The 15884-nt window shown below is 55.7% G+C and overlaps 1 protein-coding gene across 13 annotated transcripts in view; it reads right to left on the bottom strand.

The window, feature by feature from the left end:
* SDCCAG8 (SHH signaling and ciliogenesis regulator SDCCAG8) overlaps positions 1 to 15884 on the bottom strand; it is a 223690-nt gene that overhangs the window by 811 nt on the left and 206995 nt on the right. For 4 of the 13 annotated variants that reach the window (XR_011499355.1, XM_014847801.3, XM_070501386.1 and 1 more), the window contains one exon: positions 8866 to 8992. Coding sequence is in view for 6 of the 13 variants with exons in the window: in XM_014847801.3 (XP_014703287.3) it covers positions 8866 to 8992 (127 nt within the window). In the remaining 7 variants the exon portion in view is untranslated. Of the gene's footprint in view, positions 1 to 4804; positions 5273 to 8546; positions 8772 to 8865; positions 8993 to 15884 lie in introns of those variants that run through there. The other 9 variants (XR_011499354.1, XR_011499351.1, XR_011499352.1 and 6 more) reach the window with 5 other exon arrangements.

Here is a 15884-nt window from a genome sequence, read left to right as displayed (position 1 = left end):
ATTTTTAGCTACAATTTATTATAACATCGAAAAGGGTTTCCCAGGGACACCACCACTCCCCTGCTGGAAGAGGGCATTTGGTGTACTGGGTCTCTTAGTTTTAAGCAGGAATAAATGTTTCCAAACTAGCTCATGCAAACTGGGTTGGGGGTGCCACAAGCAGGAAAGTGGTGCTGCCGCCGCCTCCCTGCTGGCGTGCTGCTCGTGTTGAAACCGCGTCAGGAAGTGGGGTCAGAAACTGATGGGAATGGCCGTGCTCCACAAAACGACGGTTGAGTACCTACTGTGCACCATGTGGGAAGTATGAGTGAGCCACAGGCCTTGCCCTCCCTCGTGTGAAGTCCCTCCCACGATAGGGACTAGTTGGAGAGCTAAGACGATACCTTGCAAATCCCAGTTTCTACTTCAACAGAGAAACTGGAAAGCCACGCAGGGTCACAGGCCCAATCTGCTCTCTGTTTGGCTGGAATCATCTTCAAGAACGACAAGGGGGCCTCTGCACCCACAAGGCCGATGTCCTGAGCTAGAATCAGGGGGCTCCTGTTGACCCCGTGTAAGCTGTGATCACTAGTTGAGGATTTCCAGGACGGGACACTGAGTGAAACCGGGATCAGAATTCATGCAAGGTACATAAAAATCAGACTGCTGCCTTTTTAAAACAATGAGAAAAGGTTGTTTACGTTTCGAGTAGATATCTAGTGTGTGTGACCCTGATTATGACGCTTGAATGAGTGTCTAAATGGAATGGTTTTGACACAGGGCAGTTTGAATATGGTGCGCACAGTGCCATCTCCCACTGAACACATCTGGGCCCACATCACATGTGGTGTGATGTGTGCAGCCCGCTGAGGGCTGGGTGTGGGTGGGCCCTCTTCCTTAGAGCCCACAGGGGGCTTCTGTTCTCTGGGCCCTTCCTGGATGGGCCGCAGGGAGTCCCCCATGGCCCAGAGGCCCCCTGCTGTAGAAAGGGCTCCCTTCTGTGTTTAGGGGACTACTCAAGCACAGAGGCCGCCACCAGCTCCATCTGACCATCAAACACTGCGTCTCCATCGAGAGCTGATTGCCTTCCAGTCTTGACTGAACTGTCCCAGTACAGTTCCATGAAGGACCCTGTGCCCCACGTTCTCGCAGGTGACCTGGCAGGCGGCCTGGTGACCTGGGTGCTCTGGAGGCAGTGGCTTATTTTCTGACTTTAGAGATTCAAGGATGTCTGACTACAAGGATAAGCATAAACCACAAGAGGCATATTGCCAAAGAAAAATTTAACTGAACTTCGGGTGGAAAACACACGATAACAGGCACATGCACCATACAGAAAGTTGGGAAAGACCCGAGTTGAAGGAAAATACGTTGCAGGATTTTTTTAAACCCAAGCTCCAGGAAACTGGCATTTCTCATTATGAGCCTTGGTGGTGCCTGTGGGCTCTGGGGCCATCTCATAATTTATCATCCGAGCCATAAACCAGTGACCCCAGCTCTGGGGCCCAGTCAGGAGCGACACAGCTGTGAGGCCCTCCATGTGAACAAACCAGAGTCAACCCTGGTTTCTCCCTCTGTAGCAAACTGGCTATCACTGTCTCTTCATCGGTTTTATATTTTATTTGGTTTTGGTGCAAAGCCCTGTATTTGACCTCACTTTCGTATTCTAGTACTTACTGTTCACTGCTCGCTCCCCAGTGCCCACGGCTGCACGCCCTGTGGGAGGCGTTCAGGAAACCTCTGACTGAAGGAGTTATTTACCCTAATAGGTCATTGTTTTGTCTGCTAAACACAGCCGTCAGTTCACTGACCCTTTAGTAAAGAACACTGCTCAGGGCTTCCCCCATCCTATAGCGCGTCCAGAGAGAGAAGCTTTAGTTACTGCCCAAATCTGGCTGGTCTGCCATCACTTCTTAGGCATATTAGCCAGGCTTATTTCCAGAAAGTCAGTTCCATTGTCCACACCACAGTGATCCCACTCCGGCTGTGGAGGAGAGACGAGGATGCGCCTGCCAGTGGGACGTCAGCTGGCTGGAACTGTGGCTTGAGCCCTCAGCCACCATGTTCTTGTCCTTCTGCCCTTCCACTTGTCGCCCAGGCCCCTTGCTGTGGCCATTCTCTGTGGTGTGGCCACATCTGCAGCTCTCCGGGGCTGCTCTCCAGAGTGGAGGAGGACCGACGGGCCACCCTGGCGGCTGCGCTTCTGACACACTGTCCACAGATGATAGAAATGCTCCCCATCTTCAAGCCCACTGTTGCTCATCCATTTTCTTTGTTCTCATTTTAAATCCTAACAGAGCCTTCTCTCCACAAACCCTGACTTTTGTGTCTAATTTATTTCTGAAGTTTGACTTTAAATTCAGAGGTTAAAAAACGAGTCTCTCTGGGGGACGTGAATTGTTCCCCAGGCAACCAACACTGTGGGGTCCAGCCATGGCTGCTGCTTTGTTCCCAAGGCTGCGCAGCCGGGGAACAGCAGGGCACCACCTCGGCCCGCTCACAGGAGATGGGCAGCTGCAGCCTGAGCCAGGCTTCCATTGGTCTGTCTTCTCTGCACATCTCCCCCACAGCCCCTCCAAGTGGAACCCTCTCCTTGCTCTCTGCCTTGTTATTTGCACATCTTCTGCCTCCGTGTGGCCAGGTCAAAAAATGGTCCTGTTCCTTGTGCCTCTGGCAAGAAAGCATCTATTTTTATCCAGAGAGGGCAGAATCCCTCCCCCCACCTCCACCTGGGGCATTTCAAAGCTTGCCCTCAGCTGACAGAGCTCCAGGACAGCCACCAGAAGAGCCCTCTCAGAGGCTCCGCCACGCCCCCCTCTGGGAGCCAGGGCCACTGCTCTGCAGCTTTCCCAGCCAGGCAGCATCCTTCCCCGTCGTGGCGTGGTCCCTCGCCCCCTTCCAACCAGCCCTCAGCCCAGGGCATGAGTCCCGATCTCTCTAGAAGTTCCTTTCCTGCCCATTCGCTTCCCAGTTCTTGTCGCTTCATTTCTCTAGGCCTTATTTTCCTATCTGTACAAAAAGGATGTTAAATGCTTTCTCCAAGCGGCCCTCAAGGCTGTGATGACTTCAGTGCAAACCCTGCTGGCTTCATGGCCATCCCTGCTGGGCTCTGGGGGATGCAGGGAGCTCCCTTTGAAAGGGAAGCCGGATCTATTGTTATGTTTTTTGTTTTATACCAGAAACAGGGATATGGAAGCTAAAACATTAGCCTGAAGTGGTACAGAGCTGAGGTTTGAACCGGGGCAGTTGGCCCTCAGTGTCCAGGCTCTTCAGTGCTGTTCCACCCAGCCCAGTGACAGACTGCGGCGGCCAAGTGTGACAGTTGTGGGATTAAGCAGGAGTCAGATGTGGAAGACAACCTGGAAACAAGCCAAGTGAGCCACGGGGTCGCCCGTCTGCTCGGGGGCAGGCGCCCTGGCCAGTCCTCTGCAGCCTCGTGTGGACGTGGCCGACAGAGGTGAGTGTGCAGCAGACAGAAGGCAGGTGTCCTCCACCCGGCCTCGGCGCCTGGGACGGGCAGAGGCCTCCCTCTCCCCCGGCACAAGCGGCTGAGCCGCCTCTACCCCTCCGGCTCTGGCACGGCCTTTTTTGGAATCTGGCTGTTGCCAGCTGCAAAGCGGGGCAGGAGTTCACGGCACGGTCACCGCAGACCCAGCAGTTCATTCTCCCTTCCAGCGCCCGGCTGGCCTCTGACAATGGCAGCTCTGCTGCAGTCAGAGTTCAAAGCCCGGGTTCCCTGGCCTAAGGGGCCTGGCTTTCTGTCTCTGGGCTCCAAAAAAGGAAAAGAACTGTAGAAGCCAGAAAAATGACAAGGTAGAGGCAGGGAAGCCTGCCTTGCAGAAAGCAGGGGGCGATGACCGTCCCTGGGCTTCATGGAAAACTGCATCTCAAGCTGGACGTGGGACTTGTGGGGCGGGGGAGGCAAGGGACCCGGTGCAGATGGGAGGGCTCGGGCTCAGAGGACAGCACGCCCAGGCTCTGGCATCTGCTGGGCCCTCGCCTCCCCACAGCACTCGCAGACTCAAGAGCTCCCATCGCCATGGGACCCCGAGTTGTAATCCTCCAGTGGGTCCCCTGAGTCACGAGAACCTCCTCTGCACAAGGGCAGGTGTCTCTGTTTTATGTGAACCATGTTTCCATGGTAAATAGATGTTAAGAATTCCCAAAGGACAGACAGTGTCACCAACAGCAGGGAGTGGAGCCTCTGGCTGCCTCATGTTTGAAAGCGTTAGAAATAAAGACAACATTGACATTTGGGGTTGTAATGTGACGGAACTGCAGTCTTTTAAAGGCAAGAACCACTTATCCACACGCCATGCAATATTCAGTGTTTTGTTCACTTGTCTAATTGGATTAAAATATTTAGCTCCCCTTAAAATCTCGATTGTGAATTTATATTGAAAATGTAACGTCTGACTCGGGAAGCGGGAGCAGAGAGAACGTATCTGCCACGATGTAAACTTCAATGGATCTTTCTTCCACAACTCTCATTCTGAAATTCTTCACTCTTGGACAAAGGGACGTGTTAACGGAAGAGCAAGTTTGGTTTAAATGAAGCTGTAGGTGCTTTCCAATATTAATTGCACACAGGGACTTTAGTTTAAAAAACAGAAAGTGAAGCCCTCTGCGCGACGGCTCGGGGCAGCCCCTCTGCGCTGGGAGGCCCTGGAGGCGGAGGCGCGGCTCAGGGCCTGCCTTCCCTGAAACACTCGGGCAGCCGGGAGTTAATGACATTTTAGCTGCATATGTTCAAGTTTATTTAAAAAAATATGCAAGTCACTTTGGTTGACAGTGTCTCGTACACAGTTTTGAAAGAATCAGAGCAAACTTTAACAGAGTCAGTTTTTATTTGAAAAATATTTTCTGGGAATGTATCAGTGTTTATTTTTGAGACTGACAATTCGGGTGAAAATCAGGATAAAAACAAAAAAACAACAATTTGGTTGAAATCAAATTGTTTGTTTTCATCTATTTAGAATTCTTTCCAAAAACTCTTGGTTCAGGAGGAGGCTTTTTAATTTATTTTCTTCAGCGTCTTTGCCGTTCTCTTCCAGCACCATCTGTCTTGCAGGTAGCTGGCTCCGCGGAAGCGCCTGCGCCGGCCGGACGAGGCCCCGGCTTGGGATGGCCCACCCCAAACCCGGTGAACACCTCCAAGTCCCAGGCTGGCCACCTGCGGGCTCCTCCTCCTCGCCGGCCCCTCGGGCCCTCCCGGGGCTCACGTGGCTGAGGCCTCCTCCGCCTCCGTGTCTTTGTTTCTCGGGCCTGTTCTCAGCGCTCTTCCAGGAGTCCTCTGGAGCAACGAGATCAGGTCCGGGAGTTTGAATATAATCAGATATGGCTGCTGGACCCATGCACAAGTTTAAATCAAATTAGAAAGTAAATTCACTGCCAAGAATGCTCAAAAGTCTTAGGGTCAGCTGAGTAACCACTGATAAGTCCGTTTCAGACACTGTTGTCTACACTGTAATTGATCCATCTGAAGGGACTATAAAGGAATCTCTCCCGACTGAAGGCTGTGGATGGAGCCACACGGCCTGCAGGGATGGGGCCCCTCGGGAGATGCGCATCAGCCGAACCACAGTCACCACCAAGTAAGGACGTGAGCAAGGAAAACACTCTGGAAGTATGCGGCCGTCCTCTAACGGACAGACAACTGCTGTTCTTCCTGTCTCTCAGATGCCATTCTCCCCAAGAAAAGACTAAATTTTCTCACCAGCCGGCGCCCGGCCAGATGTTCACGCCCCCAGGAGCTAGGTCACAGACCCCTGACCCTGCTCCCAGCTGTCAGCCTGGCTAAACTCCTCAGGACCCTGGTTCCTTAACCCTGGACCCCCACCACGCCACCACCACGACAGTCTCTGTCCTCCCCAGCAGGGCCTCACGCCCACGGCCCAGGAAGAGGTGAAAGCACTGCTGCTCAACCAAGCCCTGGGCCCAAGAGGAGACAACACGGGACCGAGGGGGAAGGCGGACCCTAGGGGGAAGGTGGGGACCCGAGGGGGAAGGCGGGGACCGAGGAGGAATGCTGGAGGCGAGTCAGGAGCAAAGCTGGTTGGTGCTGTCCTGTCTCTGATTCTCTGCCAGGGCCAGCACTGCCATTTCAGGACATTTTCTAAGCCATTTTAGACATTGTTTCCCCCTGGAGTGAAGCAGGAGATTAACAAAGCCCTTGTTTTGAGTCAGTCCTAAACAAAGAACAAGTCAAAAAGCAGCCTTGAGCTTTGTGGTCATGCCCTGAGCCATGGCCACTGGGGCACCTGCACTGCACGGTGGCAGAGAGGGGACGATGTCACTACAACATCATTGCAACTAGACCAGCTCCGTCTGCCAGACACGTTGTCGTGCCCATTTCAGAATTTAAGCAGAAACAATTTAGAATAATAAAGCCTTCTAAACAGGCTAGATGCTTCCTGTCTGAGGCCACAGGCCAAGCCAAGCCCTGCCACGGGCCTCAGGGCACAGGGCACACCAGAGTGAACGGGAGGGAGGTGACTCAGCTTCGGAGCAGCTGCTCAGGCTAGAATATAGCCATTCTCTTTCGGACGTTGGGTGGACAGAGATTTTCGGACTTTGACATACAGCATTAAGTTATTATACTTATTCATCCAGGCTGAGAGAATGGAAGCCTTGAGCTAGAGCACCCCGACCGGAAGAGAAGCTGGGTCCCAGCTCCAGGAAAACAGGGGGTGCCCCTGATGCCCGGGACCCCTCTGGAGGCTGCGGCCTCCGAACCACCTGCGGTGGCAGAGGGCAGCCTTATTCACCTCCAGGGCTCAGAGAAGCCAAACCCACCACTGGAGTTCAGCACCCGGCCGAGGCCGCGGGCAGGCGGGAGGGCGGCCAGGCTGCAGGGCCCGCAGAGGGACCGGCCAGCTCTCCGGCCTCCTCTCTGAGCACGTGTGCTTGCTTCTGAAGCCAGCAAGCGCTGCCTCCCCCAACTTCCTTTGTCAGGTGCACATGAAAATAACCCAGACGGAATATTCGAGTCTGAGAGATGGCTTCAGAGACGAGCCCGATGGGCCAGCGTCAGGGGGCACAGCCCGTCAAGTGGCTTCTGTTGCTTCAGGCGAGGGAAGAAAACTGCTGGGTTTTCTGAGGACTTTTTGAGGTTTGCGGCTTTTTTTACATACATTTTATGAAAATTTTGCAATCCATTTGGCAATTATCAGATCTGTAAAGCTGCGGAAGAGGTTTCTAAGCATGTTAAGATCTGAGCATGCTGGAAGGTAGGCACACGGGGAGCTACAAGGCAACCCCACGTGACAACGACCTGTCCAGAACCGAGAGGAGCAGCCCGCGCTCGGAGCGCCAGGAAGATGCCCCTGCCCAGCACCTCCCAGAGGCACTCAGCGCATCACTCCCCTGAGCTAGGCTGCCGGAACACCCACTGCACAGACGTGGAAACTGAGGCCGGGAAGAGACCGCAGTGACTTGTCCAGGGCCTCACGACAATGACACTGCCTGGCATTGTTCTCCATTCTCTCTGCCTCCAAACACTTCCAACGTTCTCAGACCTCAGGGTCCTCCAGAACGGCCCAAACAGCTTGTCAGAGCGCAGATCCCCAGGCCCTGCTCCTGGAGACGCTGCCTTGGTGTGTGTGCAGGCAGGCCCTGGACTCCACGCTCCTGGTACTTGTATATCTGCAAGCGTCCCAAACACAGTGATGTGCGTGGTGTGTAGCTGGTACCCCACCCCCTCCCTGTGAGCCACCCCGAGGTGCTGGAGGACATACCGCGTGTCTCTGGCCCGGGCCTTAGCCCCGTGACTGGCACTCAGGTGCTCACATACTATCTGTGGGACAAACAGTACCCTGCAGAGGGATTTGGGGGCTGCGTGGGAAAAATCCCTCTGAGGACAGTGGATCCCCGAAGTCCACTGGTCATCTTGGAAGGAGAATGAGGGACATTTTCTCATCACTCTCATTTCCAGAAGCATTTTTGCCTTTACTCGTTGCAAGCACTTCTGCATGACGTCCTGGACACTCTCGGAGCACCTGGTGCAAGGCCAATTAAAGGCCGCGGCCCCGGGCAGCCACGGACCACCTCGTTACCCTAACGCACCGCTTGACGGGGCAAAGCAGCACGGCCTCTGACAGGAAGAGAAGAGATCTAGGAAAAAGCTTTCACTCCATACTCCAACCCACCTGGACATTTCCTTCCTCCATTATCCCTGCTGCTGGCCCCAGATCTACCTGAACAGGGAAAGCCTGGGCTGTGCAGTCAGACAGGTTGATTTGCAGTGTCCCTATTTGCTAGCTCTATCGGATTGTTTGAGCCTCAGTTTCCCTTTCTGTAGAATGGAGACACAATGTCAGTCTTGCGGGCTTCCTCAAGGGTAAAGAGTGAATGCCTGTTGTGTGCAGAACACCGCCAGGCCCTGCAAGCACTCAAAATCTTAGCTCGACTACCAGCTAACTGAGGACAAGACTCCCGCATCCCATTCTCTAACTGGGAGCACGGCTGTCCTTAACCAGCTCAAGCTGTGCACATCCTTCAGGAGCAGTTTGGAGCCGATCGTGTCCCAAAGGCCTCCTGCCCACGCCCTGCTCCGCGGCCACACGCACCCTCGGCGCCCGCACTCTGCAGCGTAGTCCTCGGTGCGGCTTGCTGGGTCGCTTGCAGGGTCACAGGTCTGTTCTCCCACACAAACTCCAGCTCCCTAAAGAGGACTGGCCGCGGCCCCCGCTCCTCTGTGTCCCCCTCGTGCCCAGCACAGTCTTCAGGCTCTCCCTCAGCTTCTCAGCTGACCAATGTGATCACTGGGGATTTAAGCCTCTTAAAATGCAGCTCTGAAAAAGGGAACAAGAAAAAGACCCCTGTGCAGTCCCCTGCGTGTTCTCTGGGGGAGAGGACGCCCACCCTGTGCTGGGTTTTGCACAGTACCTGGGAGCTCAGACGTCCCGCCTCCTCCGACAGGCTCTGTCTCTCCAGCAGAAGCTGGTTCTGCTTGTTGAGGAGCTGCACCAGCTGCTGGGCTGTGGCCTGGCTGTGCTTGTCCAGCTGCTTTAGCCTGGAGAAAAATCAACCACAGAGTTAGAGAGACGGGTCCTGCGAACTGGGGGCAATAGGCTTCAGAGAGCAGGGGGACATGGGCCAACCTCAGCCCTGTCAACGTGTTCCACTGCTGTGTGTATCTGAGGGACAGTGAACCGGGAGCTGCAAGTCTGGGGGACCCTGAGGGTGAGGCTCTGGCCAGCAGTGGGAAAGCATTTGTCAGGCTGAGTGAAACTGTATCAAATATGAAAGGAAATCGGGAATCTTCTCAGTGAGTTGTCGATTAAAGAACATAGATAAGCTGGATAAGTAGCAGAAATGCTGAAACCTTAAGCTCACAAAGGTCACAGACGAGGGGCTCAACGCCTCCACTGTCCGGCTGGAAACGTCTCTGGCAGGCTGGAGCAGAAGGGCGGCCCTGGCAGGGGAAGTGGCCAGGGACGGCGGAAACACTGAACTAAGGGTGTTCCATTATTAACCACTCAATCACGAGCCAGCCTCGCTGACCAGATGTCTTTAAAGATTCTAAATTTGTCACTCTGCTCATGGGCTCTTCTCTCCACACTTGCTAATTCGCTCCAACTATTATCCTCATTTGTCCACAGACAGCTTCCTCCACCCAGTTGCTTCCTTCACCCATGGAAACGTGGGCTTTGGATTAAATTTAGAGTTGAACGACTACCCAGAACTGTTCTGAAAGCAGCTGGGTGTGTCATCTGCCCTTCCTCACAGTCCTCACCGACCAAAAACGCCAGCAGGGAAATCAACTTGCATTTTCACAAGAGAAGGATTTTAAAAGCCCAAGATGCATTGCAAACTCCAGGCTAATGCCAACCCTGAGGCCAAGCCCCGGAGTTTCGCAGACAGGGCCTCAAGCTCTCCTGGGCGGTTCCTGGTGCGCTCTGAGCGCCACCCACCATTTACAAGGACAGAGATTCGGGCCTTGGGGTGGGCAGGCTCTTTTACCGACAACGACGCAGCACCTGGGGACAGGAACACTGCATCCTGGGAAACTCGGGCTCTCCTCGGATGCTCCCACCCACTGCAATCCTCCCATCTCCAGGGGGACCCCCACCACCGCCCACAGGTCCTTCTCCACTTCGTGGGTTCTGCGCGCGTCATTGCTCAAGCTGCCCCAGAAGGCACACTTGCTGCCGCTCCAGACCCCACCCTGTCCCCTCCTAAGAACACCCTGTGGGCGCTGCTACTCTTCCTGTGGCGTATCCCGTGCTCACAAGACTAACAAAGAAGACAGGAGAGAGCCGCTGCTGGCGTCAAGCTGCACGGTGCATGCTCACACAGCCCGCCCCTGGGCCGAGGCCTCAGTCATGCCCCGCCCACAAGCCCATGCCCCTCCCCCTGGGCCGAGGCCTCAGTCATGCCCCGCCCACAAGCCCTTTCCCCTCCCCCTGGGCCGAGGCCTCAGTCATGCCCCGCCCACAAGCCCATGCTCCTCCCCCTGGGCTGAGGCGTCAGTCATGCCCCGCCCACAAGCCCATGCCCCTCCCCCTGGGCTGAGGCGTCAGTCATGCCCCGCCCACAAGCCCATGCCCCTCCCCCTGGGCCGAGGCCTCAGTCATGCCCCGCCCACAAGCCCATGCCCCTCCCCCTGGGCCGAGGCCTCAGTCATGCCCCGCCCACAAGCCCATGCCCCTCCCCCTGGGCTGAGGCGTCAGTCATGCCCCGCCCACAAGCCCATGCTCCTCCCCCTGGGCTGAGGCGTCAGTCATGCCCCGCCCACAAGCCCATGCCCCTCCCCCTGGGCCGAGGCCTCAGTCATGCCCCACCCACAAGCCCTTGCTGGCTCCCTGGCCTCCCCCTCTCTGCGGGTTCTGGAAACAGAGTAAGGACCAAGGGCAAGACTAGTTCTTCCCTCCTGCGTCTATCTGTACAGGGCCACGTTCAGGTGCTCCCTCAGCCGGAGCCTGGGCTGCGGTCCTGCCCTGCTCGGCCTCCCAGTTCCCTGCACCAGGCTGGGGCAGAACCGACAGCGCTTTCCTGCTTCTGCACTGTAGAAATGACAGGACTGTCCCCCTTGCCCTCATTACTCTTTCTCTGATCTTGGAGGAGGAAAAAATAAGTTTCCTCTGGTGAAGCCATGGCGTTGCAGCTTTGGGAAGCCCTGTCTGCCCCCACCACCACGGATCCCACTGTCCGATGGGGACAGTTTTTCCTGAAAGCAGAGTATCAAAACCACCCCCCTGCATCAGATCAAACAGAAGTTTCTCTGCAGTCTCTCCAGCAGGGAGCAGCTGGGGGCAAGGACCTCCCCCGGGGCAGAGAAGCCAGGCATGGAGCGGGCTGTGGGGAGGACAGGAGCATTCTAGAAGCCCAGGCTGACCCACTGACAAATGCAGGCAGCCACTGCTCTTGAGCAGCTACTCTGGAGTGAGGCCCGTTGAAGGTGCAGAGATGATAACGGCCTTTATCCTTGAGAAGCAGGCAGTCTAATGCTCTGATATTTAAATCAGACAGGCACAAAGTATCATCGTCAGCAGGTGAGCTCTCTAAATCCTTAGGTGGCTTTCCCTTCCCAGCAAGTCCTGGGTGTGCAGAGAGCCATAGGCTAGGAGCTACTGAGGCAGGAGCCCACTTGCTTCATGCCTGCTCAAAACAAATGGAACAGAAACAGGTGATAAATAAATGACACTGATGAGGATTTTTAGGCTGCTTAATTTTAAAACAGTTTATGATGAGGATTTTTAGGCTGGTTACTTTTAAAACTACAGATAAGAAGCAGGCTCCGAGGAGTGGAATTTGTTTGCCCTTTGATCAGAGACAATTGCATTTGTGAAGGAAATCTCCATGCCTCCCTCTCTGCGCCAGGAGGAAGGGGGGGATGGCCTTATCTCTGGAAACTCTTAATGGGGAAGGCAAGAACTTAAGTTGTTTACTGTCTGGCAACCTCATGTAACTGACCCCCCACCCCAAAATCCTCTTTTGTCTTTAGTTGAAGATAATATTTGAGCGGTGACTTCTGCCATTTACTCAATCCGGTTTGATTCTTATCTAAAAGTTGTGGGACCGCCCAATGGCCGGACCCTACCGGCACTGGTACCATTTTAACTTTTTTTCCTTTGTCTTGTAAAGAGACGACTCACATACCCATGCCTTAAATTTAGCCCTAACCCTCAACTCGGGGCAGCAGCAGGAGCTCTGACTGCCCGTAGGTCCTGTCCCCACACACCAGCTCTGCCTGCCCATGGGTCCTGTCCCCATGCCAGCGGGGGCAGCAGAAGCGGCAGCAGAAGCTCTGACTGCCCATGGGTCCTGTCCCCATGCTATTCCACACTATTCTCTAAATAAAAGAGCACTACTGCCAGATCTTAAGAGTCTAAGAAATCTTTCTTTCGACTCCTCAGCTCACTGACCCCACATCAACACCATTAAGGCTTAGAGGCAAGAAGGGACCAGGAGTGGCCATTCTTTCTGTGGTCCCTTGCCCTGTGCTTTGGTCGAATGGGATACAGGTCCTGAGGACTGATGGGTCCAGTATGTGTTTTGGGGCTCCTGAAAAGAGATGGCTGCCCGATCAGAGCTATGGGGCTGAGCCAAAGCCTGCTCTCACAGCACAAAAAGCCAGCCATGGGGTAGCCACCCTGGCTCACCACCAGAAACAGGGCCAGTTCCTGCCTAGACTCTCCTTCTATGGGAGCCCTCAGAACCTAGATGAGGCAGAGTTGGCAGTGTTTTGCAAACTGTGGGCCTGGGATCCCTGCAGCAGTTACCAGGGAGCACCCAGGCCACACCCAGACCGGCAGAATCAAGTCCCTAGGTGTGAGCAAGACATTAGAGCAGGAACCAGCTGCCCAAAAGCACCACCGACTCAAGGAGAAGGACAGTGGGAAAGCCCTGCCTTCCCTCTGGGAGGCCAAAGCCCTCACCAGCTTTGTGGGCAAAGAGCTTAAGAATGGATTCACTCTGAGTCAGCTTGTACACCTGGGGCAGGACCTCTCAGGAGGCTTCTTTGCCCTGTTCAGGCTCAGCCTCTGTCGCGTCACTCCACGGGCAGCATTGAAGTCAATTGCAAATTAGGAAAAGGTGAAAACCACAATAACAATAAACTCAAACCCACTTTTGTTAAGAAAAACCAAGATTTTAGATAAAAGGGACTTTGTTAAGGATATATCTGAATGGCTGCTCCCTCAAGGCCTGTTTTGAATATTGGTAAAACAGATTTTTTTTTTAAATTAAAAAGTTATTTTTTGGAACAGCCTTCCCCAAACACTGCACAACCCAGCCTACACTCTGTTCATGGTTCTGTCACTACAACCAGCTAGAAGAGATATCTTGGGGTGTCCTCCTGACACACGGGTCGTCTTCTTGTCCGCAGTGGTTATTATTCTCGGCTCTGTTGTCCTTCGAAGCTCACATCTTTAGCCGGCACAGCGGCAGTTCCCACCACCGCCAACAGCTGCCCCTGACTGCGCCTGGGCTCACCCTCCACACTGACCACCTACTGAAAAGTTCACTGCAGCCTCTGAGGGAGGTGCTGGCACCCCACGTTACACATGAGGAACCGAAGGGGAGCGGCTCCGTGAACTTGTACGAAGTCACAGGGGCAAGAGGCGGCACCTGGAGGTGCACCCAGACAGTGCCAGCTGTGCTTAACCATTGCCAGTGGGTGGTTAAGGCGGTGAGTTAATTCAGCAAACCTACTGACCCTTGATAAACACTTTGCACGGGTCAAGGACTAAGGTAGATCCTGGGAATACATCAAGAATTACAAATGGCCCCTGCCCTCAGGGGGCTCCCAGCCAATTAAGGGGAGACCAACTCGGAAACCAAATGGTGCTACACTGAATCAGGACACTGGGGAGCGAATGGTCAACAGGGCAAGAGTGAGGTCCCAGAAGGCTTGCCCCACTTGGAAACGGATCATCACGGCTGCCATCACCGTCATCTGTTGAGCGCCTACTCTGTGTCAGGCACTGTGCTAAGAGCTTATCACTTGTTAACTTTGCAGCGCTTATGACAATCCCAAGAGGCAGGAACTATTACTATCCCCATTTTACAGATGAGGAAACTGAGGCACAGACAGGATGAATGCCTAGCCCAAGGCCACTCAGCTGGCAAGCCGGGACCTGAAAAGATGAATGGCTGCTGTCTGGCAGGGGCCAGGACTCCCACGGGGGAGGCCGCACTGCAAAGGACATGATGTGTGGGAATGGCGCGCTGTGCGCGGTGGCTCCACCAGAGGCTGTGGGCTGCCCGCAGGGAGGGAGCGCTGGACCCGGTAAAGCTTTGCGGCCAAACTAACCAATACGGACGTTGACCTTCAGACAATGGTGGTGCCACGGAGCAAGAAAGAGAGGATGGGAGGAGGGTCAGGCGTGGGTGGCAGTTCTGGGGTCGGGGTAAGACACCTGTGATACACCCGGCCCCCGAGCAGTTACGCGGCTTCGGGGCGAGGAGGGGTCTGGCTGGATCTTCAGCTGTGCAGGCCAAACTTGCTGAGAGGGGCCATGAACGGGGGACGAGATTCCCCCAGGAGAGCGTGGCAGGGATTTTTCAGTTAAAAACACTGATATCTGAGTCGTGCTCCACGCCCCCCCGCAACCTACTGGTTAAGACCCCCTGCTGCAGTGAGAGGGGATAAAGCAAGGACAGCAGGGCCTTGGGGAACAGACACATTTAAAGGCCGGCAGAGGACAGAGAGCCAGCAAGACCCTGAGCTGGACGACCAGGAGGCGGGAGGAAAGCCGGCAGAGGAGGAACCTGGAGATTGGGGAGGGGCGGGAGGGACAGGCCGCCCGGTGGCGGAGCGGGGGTGCCTGGTCTGCCGCCCTGCGGTCGGGATGGGTGGCGGAAGCCTGATCCCAAAGACAGAGAGGGGAGACGCTTCTGGAGAGGGGCTTCGCTGAGGGCAAGGAGCAACAGGGGCTGCAGGGGACGGAGAGACCGGAGCCCACAGGCAGGAGGCCTGGAGGAGCGAGGGAAGCCCTCAGGGCAAGGTGCCGGCTCCCTAAGGCAGGAGGGCGCGCGGGCGGCGGGGCTGGGACGTCCCCGCTTCCGAGGGAAGGAGGCCCCGGGAGCAGGAGGGCCGGCCGCCGGCCTCCGTCTCCACCCGGGCGCAGGCGCACCGCGCCGTTCGCTGCGCAGAGGCCAGGCGGCGGGGGCCGGCCGGGGCAGGGAGCCTTCCCGGGCAGACGCGCCGCCGCCTCTCCCTCCGGAAGGCCTGCCCCTTCTCGGGCCCCAGCAAGGCCCAGGCCCTGCTCTCCAACTACCCGGGCGCCTTTGCCCTTTCCTGGGCGCTTCCCTCTGCCCGCACGGGCCTCCTCCTGGTCAGCATAATCGTCATTCCGAGAAGCTGCAATTTCTTGTTCTGTTTGGGTCCCCTGTTTTGAGCACTTCCTCTAGGAAGTCATTAAAGGGGAGTCATTAAAGGGGAGAGAGGGGCCGCGGGTGCCTCTCAGCAGCAGCCGCTCCTGCAGGAAGGCGCCCGACAGCCTGCACCCCCCTACCCCCACCCCAGGCGCGCACAGCAGGAAAGACCCACGGACCATTAGATTTCAGAGCTCACTCGCTCTTTGGACCCTTCTTTCCCAAGGCCTGGATCTTATCTGCATAACAGGCAGGTATTCCCTCCGTCCCCAGAGACCCCCAGGACTTATGGACATCTGCACTGGGCTGTCAAGGTGCCCTGGGGAGCTGTGACCAGGCCAGGGGCCATCCCTTCCCATGAAGCACCTGGTGCTCCCCTGCCCTCACAGGGCACAGCGGGGTCAGCCAGTCCAGGCCACTCTGCACCCCAGGTGGGGGTCACCATCCTGATGGTGGGCACAGGGCCCATTTCCTTAAGGACCTGCCAGTGGACAACTGCCATCCTGGGCAGAACTGGGGTGTCTTGGGGGAGAAGAGCAGGGCACCCATGCAGAGGTAGAGTGGTCGGCAGGGGCTGGCCTGGG

The sequence above is a fragment of the Equus asinus genome, chromosome 30 (genome assembly GCF_041296235.1).
Source record: "Equus asinus isolate D_3611 breed Donkey chromosome 30, EquAss-T2T_v2, whole genome shotgun sequence".
Classification (NCBI taxonomy): Eukaryota; Metazoa; Chordata; class Mammalia; order Perissodactyla; family Equidae; genus Equus; species Equus asinus.
This window is presented reverse-complemented; position numbering and strand designations above follow the sequence as displayed.